The sequence below is a fragment of the Carcharodon carcharias genome, chromosome 1 (assembly GCF_017639515.1).
Source record: "Carcharodon carcharias isolate sCarCar2 chromosome 1, sCarCar2.pri, whole genome shotgun sequence".
Taxonomy (NCBI): Eukaryota; Metazoa; Chordata; class Chondrichthyes; order Lamniformes; family Lamnidae; genus Carcharodon; species Carcharodon carcharias.
The window spans coordinates 20,063,260-20,076,951 of record NC_054467.1 but is presented as its reverse complement, the minus strand read 5'-3'; the positions used below and the strand labels follow the sequence as shown (position 1 = coordinate 20,076,951).

Genomic DNA, 13,692 nt, shown 5'->3' with positions numbered 1-13,692 from the left:
TGTGGCCTTATGCCAAATTGTTTGATAACCCTGCTGTGAAGTACCATTAGCTATTTTACCATGTTAATAGTTCCCTACAAGTCTAAGTTGTTGTTTCAAAAGGGGCATAGAAACACTGGGCAAAGTGCAAAAAAAATTTGAAAGGATAGTACCAGATCTGAGAGTTTTCAGCTATCGGCAAAGGCTGAATAGGTTAGAACTTCTTCTTTAGAAAGGAGAAGACTTACAGACAGAAAATGCTGGAAATACTCAGGTTGGGCAGTGTCTCTGGGAGAGAAACATGATATAATGTCACAGACCTGAAACATTAACTCTGTTTCTCTCGCCACAGATAGGGCCTAACGTGCTAAGTATTTCCAGTATTTTCTGATTTTATTTAAAATTCTTGCAACCTGAGTATTTTACTTTCATAAGACTGAGGGGACATCACTTAGAGGCCTTAATGTTTATGAGTTCTAATGAAAGGTCATAAACCTGAAATGTCAACTCTTGTTTCTCTCACCACAGATGTTGGCAGACTTGCTAAGTATTTTTAGCATTTTGTTTTTATTTTACTGGGTTGTGGGTTTACTGGGCTACGTAGGAACTGGAGATAGTTTTAAGTAAGTTATATTTGTACTTGTCAGTGTTCGGAACAAGATATCGCTTTAAGTTTAATTGATTTTTTATTTGTGTGTTAAGGAAGGTGAAACCTGGGTTTGGCTTCAGTTTAGAGTTTTTGTGAGGTGGAGCTGGCAAGTCTGGGGGCCTGTTTGCATACATGCATTTTGATGAGGTTTTATGTCTCAAAGTGAAGAGATGAGTTACCAAGGGGTTAGTAGTTTAGGGAAATTGAAACCAAAAGAAAAACAAAGTAGAAAAGAACTGTGTGTTGCCTAGCAACCAGGGATCAGAGAGGGACCCACAGAGATACAGCGAGAGACAAGAAAAGCAGTTTTTAATTTCTGTTGGTACGTGCATACCACAGAAGGAAGACAGAAAAGGCCTAAAACTCCCTAGCTGGAAATGATGCCAGACCGTTAAAGAGCTCATATGTATTGTGCTAAAGTTGTAGTGAATTTAGAGTGAGTTTTTTGGACATTTCAAGGGAGGTCCAATTGTGGAAGAACTTCTAGTGAATGCTCAGAAGTCTACTGGAAAATAAATCTCTTTCCAACGGAACCATTCTACCCTTGGTGTGGAAATAGCGGTACCTTTACAGTGAAACGTTGGGTCTGTAAGGGTGCTGCAGGAATAAAAGGGGTAGTGTGAGTTTGAGTCATTTTTTCCTGGTGTCTGCATTGAAGTCTTTCCAACTTTTTTGTTGTCTAGTGTAACATAGTTAATGTTTGTCATTTAATAAATGTTATATATTTTTGTTAAAAAGTTGACAACAGACTCCTATGAATCTGTTTCAGTAAATACCTTCCACGGTTTAAAAAAAGATCTATCAAGCCAGGTTCCATCTGGGATCTGATCCAGTAAGATCGGCTGGGATGATAACAGTCGAATGGGTGAAGATGTGGAATTATTTTTGAATCTCCCACAAGTAAAATAGAGACCGGAAACACAACATAGTTGCTGGCAAATTTAATAGGGAAATAAGGAGACATATCTTTACTCCAGGAGTAATGTGGAAATCACTACCGGAGAAAGAGGCTACGACAAATAGCTTAGATGCTTTCAAAAGGAAACCAGACATGTAAGAAAAGGGAACAGAAAGATATGCTGAAAGGCTGGGAAGAGGTGGTTGCAATGGGAGGAAATTCCTGCGCAATATGAACACCAAAGACTAGTTGGGCCCAATGGCCTGACGCCGTGCTGTATACTTGATGTAAATCGAAGTGAAGGAAGGCAGAGGGCTAAGAGATACACTAGTGAAGGCAGAGATTACGCAGAAATAGAGCAATGAAAGAGCCAGAAGCATGACAGTGCGTTGAAATAACTGCGTTAAATAGAGGTTGCACATCCGCGCTATCAGCTGACACATACCAACACAGACGATGCTAATACCGGTGCCCACGGTCGCTGTCAGCTGTGGGCGCGTTCCGCAGACACTGAAGATGGGGAGCTAGCTTTACAGGCACATACAACCAAGCCAGACAAATGGCGGCCGTGTCATTAACCGCAGCGTCTGGCGACAAAAGCAGGAACAGAGCTCCTCCTCCACCCCCAGTCAGGGTTATGTACACCGCTGGATGTAAGGTTTCGTGCTGGTCCGGTGGTGACAGTGCACCGGGGCCGCCTTCACCCCGCCCGCCACCGACACAGCGACAATCATTCACCGTTTGGCTCTGAGCCTCCCCTCATCCGTCCCCGCGCTTACCCAGGTTAACAGGCTCTCACACAGCTCAATCCGGTCCACGTTCATCTCTCTCACTGTGTGCGTGTGTCTCTCTCTCTCTCGCCGACAACAAAGAAGCCGCCGCTCGCACCGCCAACCGTCCAAGGCTCCACAACGTCACCACATTCCAAGTCCAACGGGACCCACCCGCCGCCACTGCGCCTGCGCCAGCAGCAGACTCCACTGCGCCTGCGTTCTTCGATCTGGACTCGCCCACCCGCCACCACTGAGCCTGCGCCCTGTCAGCTGGACCTGCCAGTGCACCTGCGCCGACTCCCTCCGAGGGGGGGAATTGCCGCCCTCCCCGCCACCGCGCCTGCGCCCTCTCAGCTGGACCCGCCCACCCGCCGTCATTGCGCCTGCGCTGATTTCCTCCGCGCCGGACCCGCCCACCCGTCGCCGCTGAGCGTGCGCTAACCGCCCTCTGAGCTGTGGACCTCAGATGTTTTTGGGATTGGAGTCCGAAAAAGGACAGGTCGGCAGTTGGGCGGATTTTTAAAGGCATGGCATGAATAAAAGGAAGGAAAGGGGCGTTCGCAGCCGGGAACAATACGTATAGTAACAGCCTCAGCATTGTTGAGAGCATCGACGGAGTTCTTTATCCTGGAAGGGACAGGTAACAGGGGGCGGCCTGCTGCTGACTGCCTTAACCCTTTTCTATAGTAACCGTGCACCTGGTTTGTTGTAATAATAAAACCTTTTTAATAAGGTTGCTTCTGAGAATTTCACTCGTCATGCTGTTAGGGGACGCAACAAGGGGAAATATACCAAGTAGAGGGTTAATCGAGGATTTAAAAAATAAACACTGGAGATATTCAACAGGCTAGTCAGCTGGAAGTGGAAACTGACTTCAGCATTTATTTCGGATTTCCATAGTCACAGTTTAAAGTACCAATGTTGTCGTGATAACTTTAAAAAGTAAAAATTAATTCGACATCTTTTGTATTTTCTTCCTCATCCTCTCTCAAAAAGAAATAAAGTATATTTTGACAGGCTCATTTCAACCCAGTATTTTTTTTTCCCTAAGAGCCATCTCCAAAGAATTATCTGGAGTACCACGCAAGAAAATTGGATACTATACCTCTGAGCGTTTGTGTTTAATTGTCTCTCGTGCAGTCCTGTCAATACTTGAGGGTTGTTAGTTACCTTTAGCAGCAGTAACTGACTGAATATGTCGAGTTGTGTTAATTTTCATCAGCAAGACAGATCAATTTTTAAATAAGAATGAGTTAACGAATCTGAATGTGTAAAATTGAATTGGAGTGCTTTTGGGATGAAAGATGTTGACTGTAAGCCAGAGAACATTGGTTCTCTTTTGCATTGGTGTAATTTCTTGCCTTTTACACTTACTCTGTTGTACCACAAGTAACCCACAATATTAAAAGAACAAGAATAAATTTTATTTTTTTTAAATGACCATCTATATAATGTCTCTGATTGAGGATGCCAATTTTTCCTAACGATTGACTGATGAAGCAGGCAGAAGCCAAAACAGGGCAATATGAAAGGTATGCTCTGTCGACTCAATTTATCAATGGAATTTGGGGAAAATGTAAGAGCCCATTTTGTGTATTGCAGACTTGTGCACAAAATTGTCACAATTATGTTGGAAATGGCTGGATTCATGAAGCTTTTATGCAAATGGTGTTCTTCCATCGGATTCATTTTTGTTAGCCAGCAGAACAAATACCGGCTTTCAGTTTGGGTCCCAAAGGACCGTAGGAGTTGCTAAACACAAAGATCAAAGTTCATGTAGTTTGCCTTCTACCATCCTGGTTGTTGCACGTTACAATGATAATGGAGTTACAGAGTAATTGCCATGACTACTCTATCGATTGATCTACAACAGTGGTTCTCAAACTTGATTGGAGGGGGTGTGGGGGTTCATAGAGACTTTGCAGGAGGTCGACGGAAAAATATGAATGGGACCCATTGCTGTGATGGTGCAGGTCCGGTGCACGCCATTAGCCATATTGGCTAAAAGTGGTGTCCTGAAGATAGAAATCACATGTATCAGGCAGTCTGTCAGCAATATTCTAGTGCAGACAGGCTGGTAAACAGCAGAGGGAGAGGAAAAAAAACCCTGAGACACTCAGCTGTACAATGAATAGGCAGATAGCCAAGGGTTACAGCTGAAAAAGTGCTAGTATTCCAAGCAAAAGCCATAGAACCTATTGGAGCATAGAGGTGTTCGATAAAATATCCAACAGGAATATTACTGAACCTGTAAGGTTACCTTTCAACTGAAGAAAAGATAGATGTTTTTACATCATGTGATATCAATATTCACTATAATGGACAGCTCTGGCAAAGTTATATGCAAGTTCCTTTAACATGACATTGGGGAACTTTAATTCAGAAATGTAAATGTGCAAGAAGTTTATACTATAATTTCAATGCCAGGGATGGGGGTGGGAGGAGGTTTCTATAATTACTAATCCATTTGAAAAGAGTCTATCAACCAAAATGTTTGAGAACCACTGATCTACAGCAGAACCGGACAAAAAAACGGGGAGAAAACATTATTGGGAAGCTTTGGGAACTGGAGTTCCTCTCAAACATGCTACACAAGCCATATGTCTCAAATTACTCCTACTGTATCCCAAAATATAATTTCCTGAACTAACTCTAATTTAAATGAATCAATACTATCTGTTTCCACCATCATCCTAGGGGATCTATTGCATAGATTTACCACTGGCTCACTAAAGAGTGAGACATGTTTAGGGACGGAATTCCAGACCTTAAAGCCTGGATAGCTGAAGGCACAACTGCCAGTAATAGGCCAAAGGAAGTAGGGGCAGCACAAGAGGCCCAAATTAGAGAGATGCAAATTTGTCAGAAATAGGACAAAACATTGTGAGTTAGAGGCAGCCAGGCAGCAGAGAGCTCCAGGAAGATTGGAATGTAGGAGGGAGCAGTTCAAAAATTAGTGTAACTGTAAGCAAGGAAACCCAACTGAAGTGGGATACTATCGCATGGTCATTATTTTTATCCTTCCTTTAAGATGAGTTGTGCTCTATGTGCTCACTTGATAGGAAATAAAGCAGCCTACTCAAAAAATCATCGAATGATAGAGTCATACAGCACAGAAGACGGATACTCCACACACCATGCCTGTGCTGCCTTTTTGAAAGAACTATTCAATTAGTCCCACTCTTCTGCTCCTTGTTCATAGCCTTTAAATGTTTCCTTTTCAAATGTACAGCTAGTTTCCTTTTGAGAGTTACTATTGAACCTAATTTCATCATTATTTGGACAATATATTCCAAATCATTCTAACCTGTGTGTAAAAAATAAAGTCTCCTCACCTCCCATCACGTTCTTTTGCCAATTATTTTAAATCCGTATCACCTGTTTACTGACCCTCCTGTCAGTATAAACAATTGGCCTCCAGCTACTGTATCAAATATTTCATAATTTTGATCACCTCTGTTAAATCTCCGATTAACATTCTCTGCTCCAGGGAGAACAATCCCAGCTTCTGTAGTCTCTCCACATAAGTGAAGTCCCTTTTCCAAATACCATTCCAGTCAATCTTCGCCATACTCACCAAGGTCTTGAAGCCCTTCCAAAAGTCTGGTGTCCAGAACTGCACACAATATTCCAGCTGAGGCCTAACCAGTGATTGATAATGGTTTAGCATTACTTCCTTGCTTTTGTACGTCATGCCTCTATTAATAAAGCCTGCATGATTTTTCTACTTGTACAGCCATCTTGAAATCGCATTGATTCATATCAATCTTGTCTCATCAAGTGTTTGCTCAGTCCGCCTTCAAAACACATTTATCCAGTCAAATCACCATGCGTGGATGCTGTTGTTAAATCCCTTGGTTATGCTATTGTACAAGTATCCTTAAGGCAGTATGAATCAACTTTCATGAAACTAAGGTGCTTGGGCCACTTAAGAAAGCAACTGACACCACTAAACCCACAAAGGTATCTATGTCAGACGCAAATTCATATACCAGTGGCTGTTTCATTTGCAGCAATAGCTGTAGTGGTTGAAGGAACTCCACAATGGTATATCACAGGCACACATTCGGGTAGATACAACACCTTTATTCTGTTTGAATAAAGGTGTTGTATCTACCTGAATGTGTGCCTGTGATATACCATTGTGGAGTTCCTTCAACCAATTAAATTGGAGGACCTGAAAGCATTGCCCCTTCAACCAGTCAATTGATTGCAATGTGGCCTGCACCTTCTAACAGCAGATTAGCTATTTTTGCTGATTTTCTCCAGCAGTGTCATCAAAAATTCTTGTTGGTATTTCTCACACCTCTGTTTCAATTTCCCGATTTACTATGAATATCATCATCAGAAATCCGCTGTAAATGCAGAATTGAGAAATCATATTGGGATAATGTGGAGAGAGGAAATTGAGATTTCCTAATGTAAACTCCCCTGAAAGAAACTGGTGAGCAAGCTTATTTTGTTTCCCGTTTTTCTTGAGACAAAGTACTATTTAAAGTACTTTGTGTGAAAGTGTGCCTTTGTAATTTAGAAATAGTTCTCGTTATGTTTTGAGTTAGATAGAATTGCTTTGGTTTAAAAAAAACTGTAGTGAAGAGACTCCTGCTCACTGTGATTTCATGCTCCTGACTGGGAAGTAGGCCTAATGGAAATCATTAGCATTGTAGCACACGCTCACATCATTTTTTAACCATTTAAATAAAATCTTCAAAAATTATGCACAGCACATGCCTGAATTTTCAATATTAAGGCGGTTTCTGCCCCAAAGCACAAAGTAGAATTGCAATTTCCGTTATGGAGATTTTCCTTATAATCAAAAATTATAATTTTATGCATCTTATGAATAGCCGCCATAACTCAGATTTATCGATTAGCCTTTTGTGGGAATATTGAATACCACAATTGCACGGGATTTCTATTGTGCACTCCTGTCTTCTCCAGTAGCTAAAATAAAACACGTTGCCACCCATATTGTTCAGTCTAAAGCTACAAGTTGGATTTATTTACAAGAATTAAATGTAGACAGAAACAAAGAAAACTATAAGGAATGAATTGTGCAATCCTTATAAAAGCACTGCATGTTTAAATCCCCTCCCTCCTTTGGTTGGTGAGTCAGTGACAATGGGTCATCAATTTAAAATCATCAACAGTGAAGAGGGCATTTGGAGACATTTCTTCAGACAAAGAGTTGGAGGAAACAGTAATCTGCCACTAGGAGTAAATAGTTGAGGTTTCTTTGAAGGAAAAATGGATAGTCACTTGAAGCAAAGGAAAACAGAGCAGGAAATTGGATTGATTTTAAATTGCCCCAGGAAAAAGTCACTGCAGAGTTGATGAATTTTCTGCGCTGTAAGCTTTTATGTTTCTAAGAATTTAATGTCTTCTGCATAAAATCAGGAAGTAGTAGAATGGTAGCACACACATGCTGGCACCCTGAAATCCTATCCATTTAAGTCCCATTCTGCTGCCAAGCGTGAAAGCCCTTTTTTTGTGTTTTCCACTATTCTTTTTAAAACTTACACATATAACTTCCATCACTGTTTCTGATGGGATATTCCACGCTGTAACAACCCTCTGTTTTAAAACAAAACTCTTAACTTTTCCCTTTATTCTTTTAATAAATTTATTCCTCTATAATTGGGGAATGACCAACATATGTTCTGATGTACAACATCAAGGCTTTTAGAGCCTTTAACGTGATGAACGTCCATAGGCTCTTCACAGGAGCATTATATAACAAAGTATGACACTAAGCCACACAAGGAGCTATTAGGTCAGATGACCAAAAGCTTGGTCAAAGAGATATGTTGGAAAGAGTGTCTTAAAGGAGGCGGAGAGGTGTGGGGAGGGAATTCCAGAGCTGGTACCTATGAAAGCACAACAACCAATGGTGGAGCAATTAAAATTGGGAATGCACAAGATGCTGGAATCAGAGAAGCACAGCTCAGAGGCTTGTGGGGCAGGAGGAGATTACAGAGATGGGGACAGGCAAGACCGTGGAGGGAATTGAAAACCAAGGGTGAGAATCTTAAAATCAAGACATTGCTTGACTAGGTGCCAGTTTAGGTCAGTGAGCAACAGGGGTGATAGCAGATAGCTATAAGTTAAGAAATGGGCAGCAGAGTTTTGGATAACCTTAAGTCTGCAGAGGGCAGAATGTGGGAGACCAGCCTGGAGTGCGTTGGAACAGTCAGGTACAGAGGTAACAAAGACATGAATGAGTGTTTCAGTAGCAAATGAGCTGCGACCGGGTGATGCTACATGTATCTTTTTTTTTAAAACTCTCAATTTTCAATATCTCTATCAGATCTTCCTTTAAATGTCTTTATTATAATGACAAGAGCCTCGGGTTCTTGATTTTCCTCCAAATAAAGCCTCTCATCACTGTTTATCATCAATGAATCTCTTACACACCCATTGTAGCCTCTCTTTGTAAGATCCCTAAAACCGGACACAATAATCTAACTACAGACCAGTGAATGATCTGGATAGGTTCAGCATTATCTCTTTTTTTTATACTCTGTATCCTTATTTATTAAACCTCGGGTTTACAGCTCTGAAGAAGAGTCATACAGACTCTAAACGTTAACTCTGTCTTTCTCTTCACATACGCTGTTAGACCTGCTGAGTTTTTCCAGCATTTTCTGTTTTTGTTTTGGGTTTCCTGTGCTTTTTTTTAAAATCAGTTATCTCAACTCATCCTCCCATTTTTAATGGTTTATATATCTAAATCCCTAATTCTCTTTTTCTACGCTTTGAAGTTTCACATTGTGTGCATGCCCTCATCTTATTCTTCCTTCAAGATGTATCCCTTTACAGTTCTGTACATTAAACTTCGCATAGATGTGGGACATGAGGTGCTCTCATGGTTCAGTGCTCTCATGGTTTGGAACTCTTTGGCCATTTTTGCACAGCAAAGACTTGGAGATGATTGATTTTGATATGTTTTGGTTGAAAGGGAGTAGCTTCCCAGACAGCCGTATGGTAGATTGGCCATACAGGCAGACAAGGCAGACTGCATGTAGTGACACTGCTATTCCTGGCCAGAATGGCGATGATTGGGTAATTCCACCATCATTCACTTCTGTATCTGAGTGTAATTGATTTTACATACGTGAATTCTGTTTGCAGATTGTAAACATTCTTTTTAAATAGACTTTGCGTGCTCTGCTGTTTGCACATAAACAAACCTTGCATGTTTTCTTGTTTGTTGTAAAATATACTGTTTAGTTGAGAGTCCTGCTGGCCATAAGCCCTGCCCTGCCTCCAACACTTTGGCTGACACTTGTGATTTAAATGCATTATGGACCCTTGTTTGCACAGATCCCAAACAATGGCTAATTTGTTAGCCATTAGTCATTCGGGAAGATGGTTATGACTTTGTCAACAACATTTTTTGAGCTTTGGGTCAGAAGAGAAGGACTTTTTTTAAAAATTTAGAATCCAGGCACTAGGAAGTCCAACATAAAAACAGAAAATGCTCGAAAAACTCAGCAGAAAAACAGCATCTGTGGAGAAAAGAAATGGAGTTAACGTTTCACGTCTTTATGACTCTTCTTCAGAGCTAGGCAGTCGATGCAGCATCAAGATAGTTGCAAAAAGAGAACCAAACAATATTTTGCCTAATGTTAACTTTGTCCATTTTAGAGAAATTGAAGAACTGTACTTAAGATATTGAGATCCAAACTAGATTACAAGGAATTTCATTATTACATTTCATTATTACTTGTTCTCTCACTGAACAATTTCTCCTTAAACTCCTCTCACTCCCTCCAAATAAAAGGTGTGGCTATGGGTACCCACATGGGCCCCAGTTACGCCTGTCTCTCTATGGAGTATGTGGAATATTCCTTGTTCCAGTCCTACTCCGGCCCCCTCCCACAACTCTTGCTCTGGTACATCGATGACTGCTTCGGTGCTGCTTCATGCTCCTGCCTGGACCTGGAAAAATTTATTAATTTTGCTTCCAATTTCCACCCCTCCATCATTTTCACATGGTTCATCTCTGACACTTCCCTTCCTTTCTTTGACCCCTCTGTCTCAATTTCTGGTGGTAGACTGTCCACCAATATTCATTACAAGCCTACCAACTCCCACAGCTACCTGGACCACAGCTCCTCACACCCCAAGGACTCCATTCCATTCTCTCAGTTCCTTCGCCTCCGTTGCATCTGTTCTGATGATGCAGTTCCTCTGACATGTCTTCCTTAGCCGAGATTTTCCACCCATGGTGGTTGACAGTGCCCTCAACCGTGTCTGACCCATCTCCCACACATCCGCCCTCACACTTTCCTCTCCCTCCCAGAACCATGATAGGGTCCCCCTTATCCTCACTTATCACCCCACTAGCCTCCACATTCAAAGGATCATCCTCCACCATTTCCGCCAACTCCTGCATGGTGCCACCACCAAACACATCTTCCCTTCACCCCCCCCCCGCGGTATTCCGCAGGGATCGTTCCCTCCCGACACCCTGGTCCACTCCTTCTACACCTTAACCCCCTCCCACGGCACCTTCCCATGCAACCACAGAAGGTGCAACACCTGCCCCTTTACTTCCCCCCTCCTCACCATCCAAGGGCCCAAACACTTCTTTCAAGTGAAGCAGCATTTCACTTGCACTTCCCTCAATTTAGTCTACTGCATTCGCTGCTCCCAACGTGGTTTCCTTTACATTGGAGAGACCAAACGCAGACTGGGTGACCGCTTTGCGGAACACCTTCGGTCTGTCTGCAAGCTGGAGGAACAGCACCTCAACTTCCAACTAGGCACTTTACAGCCTTCCGGACTGAATATTGAGTTCAACAACTTTAGATCATGAGCTCTCTCCTCCATCCCCACCCCCTTTCCGATCCCCCTTTTTCCAATAATTTATATATTTTCTTTTCCCACCTATTTCCATTATTTTTAAATGTATTTCCATCCATTGCTTTATCTCTACCTTTTAGCCTATTTTGATCCCCCCCCCCCCCCCACCCCCCCCAACCTCACCCCCACTAGGCTATCTATACCTTGCTCATCCTGCTTTCTACCCTTAGCTAATATCACCACCGTGTACACCTCTTTGTCCTTTTGTCTGTGGCACCTTTTGGCAATCTCCACCTATCACCGGCTCCTATCCAGATCTACCTGTCCCACCCACCCACCACCCTCCCTTAAACCAGCCTATATTTCACCTCTTTTCTATTTTTCCTTAGTTCTGATGAAGAGTCATTTGGACTCGAAACGTTTATTGTACTCCTCTCCGCAGATGCTGTCAGACCTGTTGTGTTTTTCCAGCTATTTTTGTTTTTGTTCTTTATCACACAGCTGGTCTCACCACAGATGTTAAGCATTGGGAGTCAACTCTTATTTTTAAAAAAAGACAACAACGTTGCTTAAGGAAATGACTGATACATTCATCACTGATCATGGCCTGTGGCCAAACTGCTACAGCAGTTCACCCTTCATGGTAATATAGCACCATCACAGGACTAACTAAAGATCGAAATGTACACATCTTACTACTATTAAAGGCACAGGCTTAACAGGTATACTTAAAAGTATGGCAATGAAAAACGAATGCGAAAATTATTTGTATCATTTGGTGTTTTGTCATAATAAATTTGTTTCTAAATCGAAGCTTTGGAAAAGAATGAAATTTGCCAGTTTTTTCATTACAGTAATAAAATATACACTATATATTTTTATATTTGGAGTTTTTTTTATTTGGTTGTGAAATTATTGCCCATCCCTAAATTGATCCTGTGTTAAACTCAAATTTGTAACATTGCCCAATCGATCAATTTGAATGCAAAGAAAAGGAAATAGCTTCCATTTATATAGCACCTTTCATGACTGTGATTGTTAGAAACCTGAAATAAATACATATGCTGAAAATCTGTGCTGAAAATACACCACAGATCCTTTAGCATCAGTAAGTAAAAATGAAAGGTTGACCAGTCAGGACTCAAAACCGTACAACATGAAACATTTAACCAGCCTTTTCACCCAACAGATCTGCTATGAACTTCAGGCATTTTCGTTACATTTGTAAAATTTAAAAGCTTTGGGTCTAATGTAGACGTTTACAGCTCAGAAGGAGGCCATTCAGCCCATTGTGTCTGTGCTGGTCAGTAAAGATCTTGACTATGCTAATCCCATTTTCCAGCGCTTGGCCCATAGAGGGAGACTATGGCGACGCAAGTGAATATCTGAATACTTCTTAAATGTTACGAGAGTTTCTGACTCAGCCACCCTTTCAGGCAGTGAATTCGAGACTCCCACCACCCTCTGGGTGAAAACATTTTTCCTCAACTCCCCTCTTAGCCTTTTACCTCTTAGCTTACATCTATGCCCCCTGGTTATTGACCTGTCTACTAATGGAAAAAGTGCCTTCCTATCCTCCCTATCTATGTCCCTCATAATCTTATACTATCTATCAGGTCCCATCTCAGCCTTCGCTTCTCCAAGGAAAACAACCCCAGCCTATCCAATCTTTCCTCATAGTTCAGACCCTCCAGCCCAAGCAGCATCCTGGTAAATCTCCTCTGCACCCTCTCCGGTGCATGGGTCTGCTGCACTTTTGTGAGGGAGCCACACTAGAAAGAATGGCTCAGAAGTATCATACGTTCAAAGAACCTTGGATCCATAAAGCAAAAACATGGTTACTGGGGCCAATCAGATATTCAATTAGTTTAAATAGGAATTAACAAAATATGCAAAATGCAAATAAGGAATACTACAGTAACAAAAAAAATAATCAAATTTCATTCTTTTCCAAAACTACAATTTGGATAAAAATGATTAAGATCAACACCAAATAACTTTCACATTTTTTTGTTGCCATTTTTATTACTAAGTATAACTGTGAACCCTGTACCTTTAGTAGCTGTAAGGTGAGTACCATTTCAATCTCTGGTCAGTCCTATGATGGTGCTGTATTACCATGATGGGTGAACGTGCAACTGCTGACCCCAGAAAACATTGAGGAACTCAAAGGGTAACAGAGGTTGGAGAATCGTGAAACTCCTCTTTAAGTCCCTGACACACTGGTGGGAAGAGATCAGTAAGTTTTTCATCCTCAAAGATGTGAAGAAAGCTAGAAATGTCCCGACTCCAGAAAAACATGCAGAACCTGCTCCGGCTGCGTCAATAGGGGTCGATGTCAAGGAGGACCTCCAAGAGGCGAAGAGCCAGCAAGCCTCGCTCTTTGCCTCGGAAGCCTCCAAGACCACTTTCCGGTCCAGAGTCTGCTCCGTGGAGTGGAATGAGGTGTGTTCACATTTCTTCTTCCAAAAGGTACACAGCTGTGATCAGCCTGAAGGAAGAAGACAGCTCGGTAAAGTCATCGCGGTCCCAACATTTTGAGGATCAACAAATCCTTTTATGCTGGATCCAACTGCTCTACACAA

General features: G+C 41.9%; 2 protein-coding genes across 8 annotated transcripts in view; one reads left to right on the top strand and one right to left on the bottom strand.

Moving 5' to 3' along the window:
• Nucleotides 1-2,472, bottom strand: part of hook3 (hook microtubule-tethering protein 3) — a 144,946-nt gene extending 142,474 nt beyond the window's left edge. For 6 of the 7 annotated variants that reach the window (XM_041194335.1, XM_041194300.1, XM_041194328.1 and 3 more), the window contains exon 1: nt 2,306-2,472. In XM_041194335.1, the coding sequence (XP_041050269.1) occupies nt 2,306-2,350 (45 nt within the window). In that variant the 5' untranslated portion in view covers nt 2,351-2,472. Of the gene's footprint in view, nt 1-1,971; nt 2,106-2,305 lie in introns of those variants that run through there. The other variant, XM_041194321.1, reaches the window with a different exon arrangement.
• A 238-nt stretch (nt 2,473-2,710) lies between these two features.
• Nucleotides 2,711-13,692, top strand: part of rnf170 (ring finger protein 170) — a 34,361-nt gene continuing 23,379 nt past the window's right edge. Inside the window, exon 1 of the mRNA XM_041211731.1 lies at nt 2,711-2,939. The gene's annotated coding sequence lies outside the window, so the exon portion shown is untranslated. The remainder of the gene's footprint in view (nt 2,940-13,692) is intronic.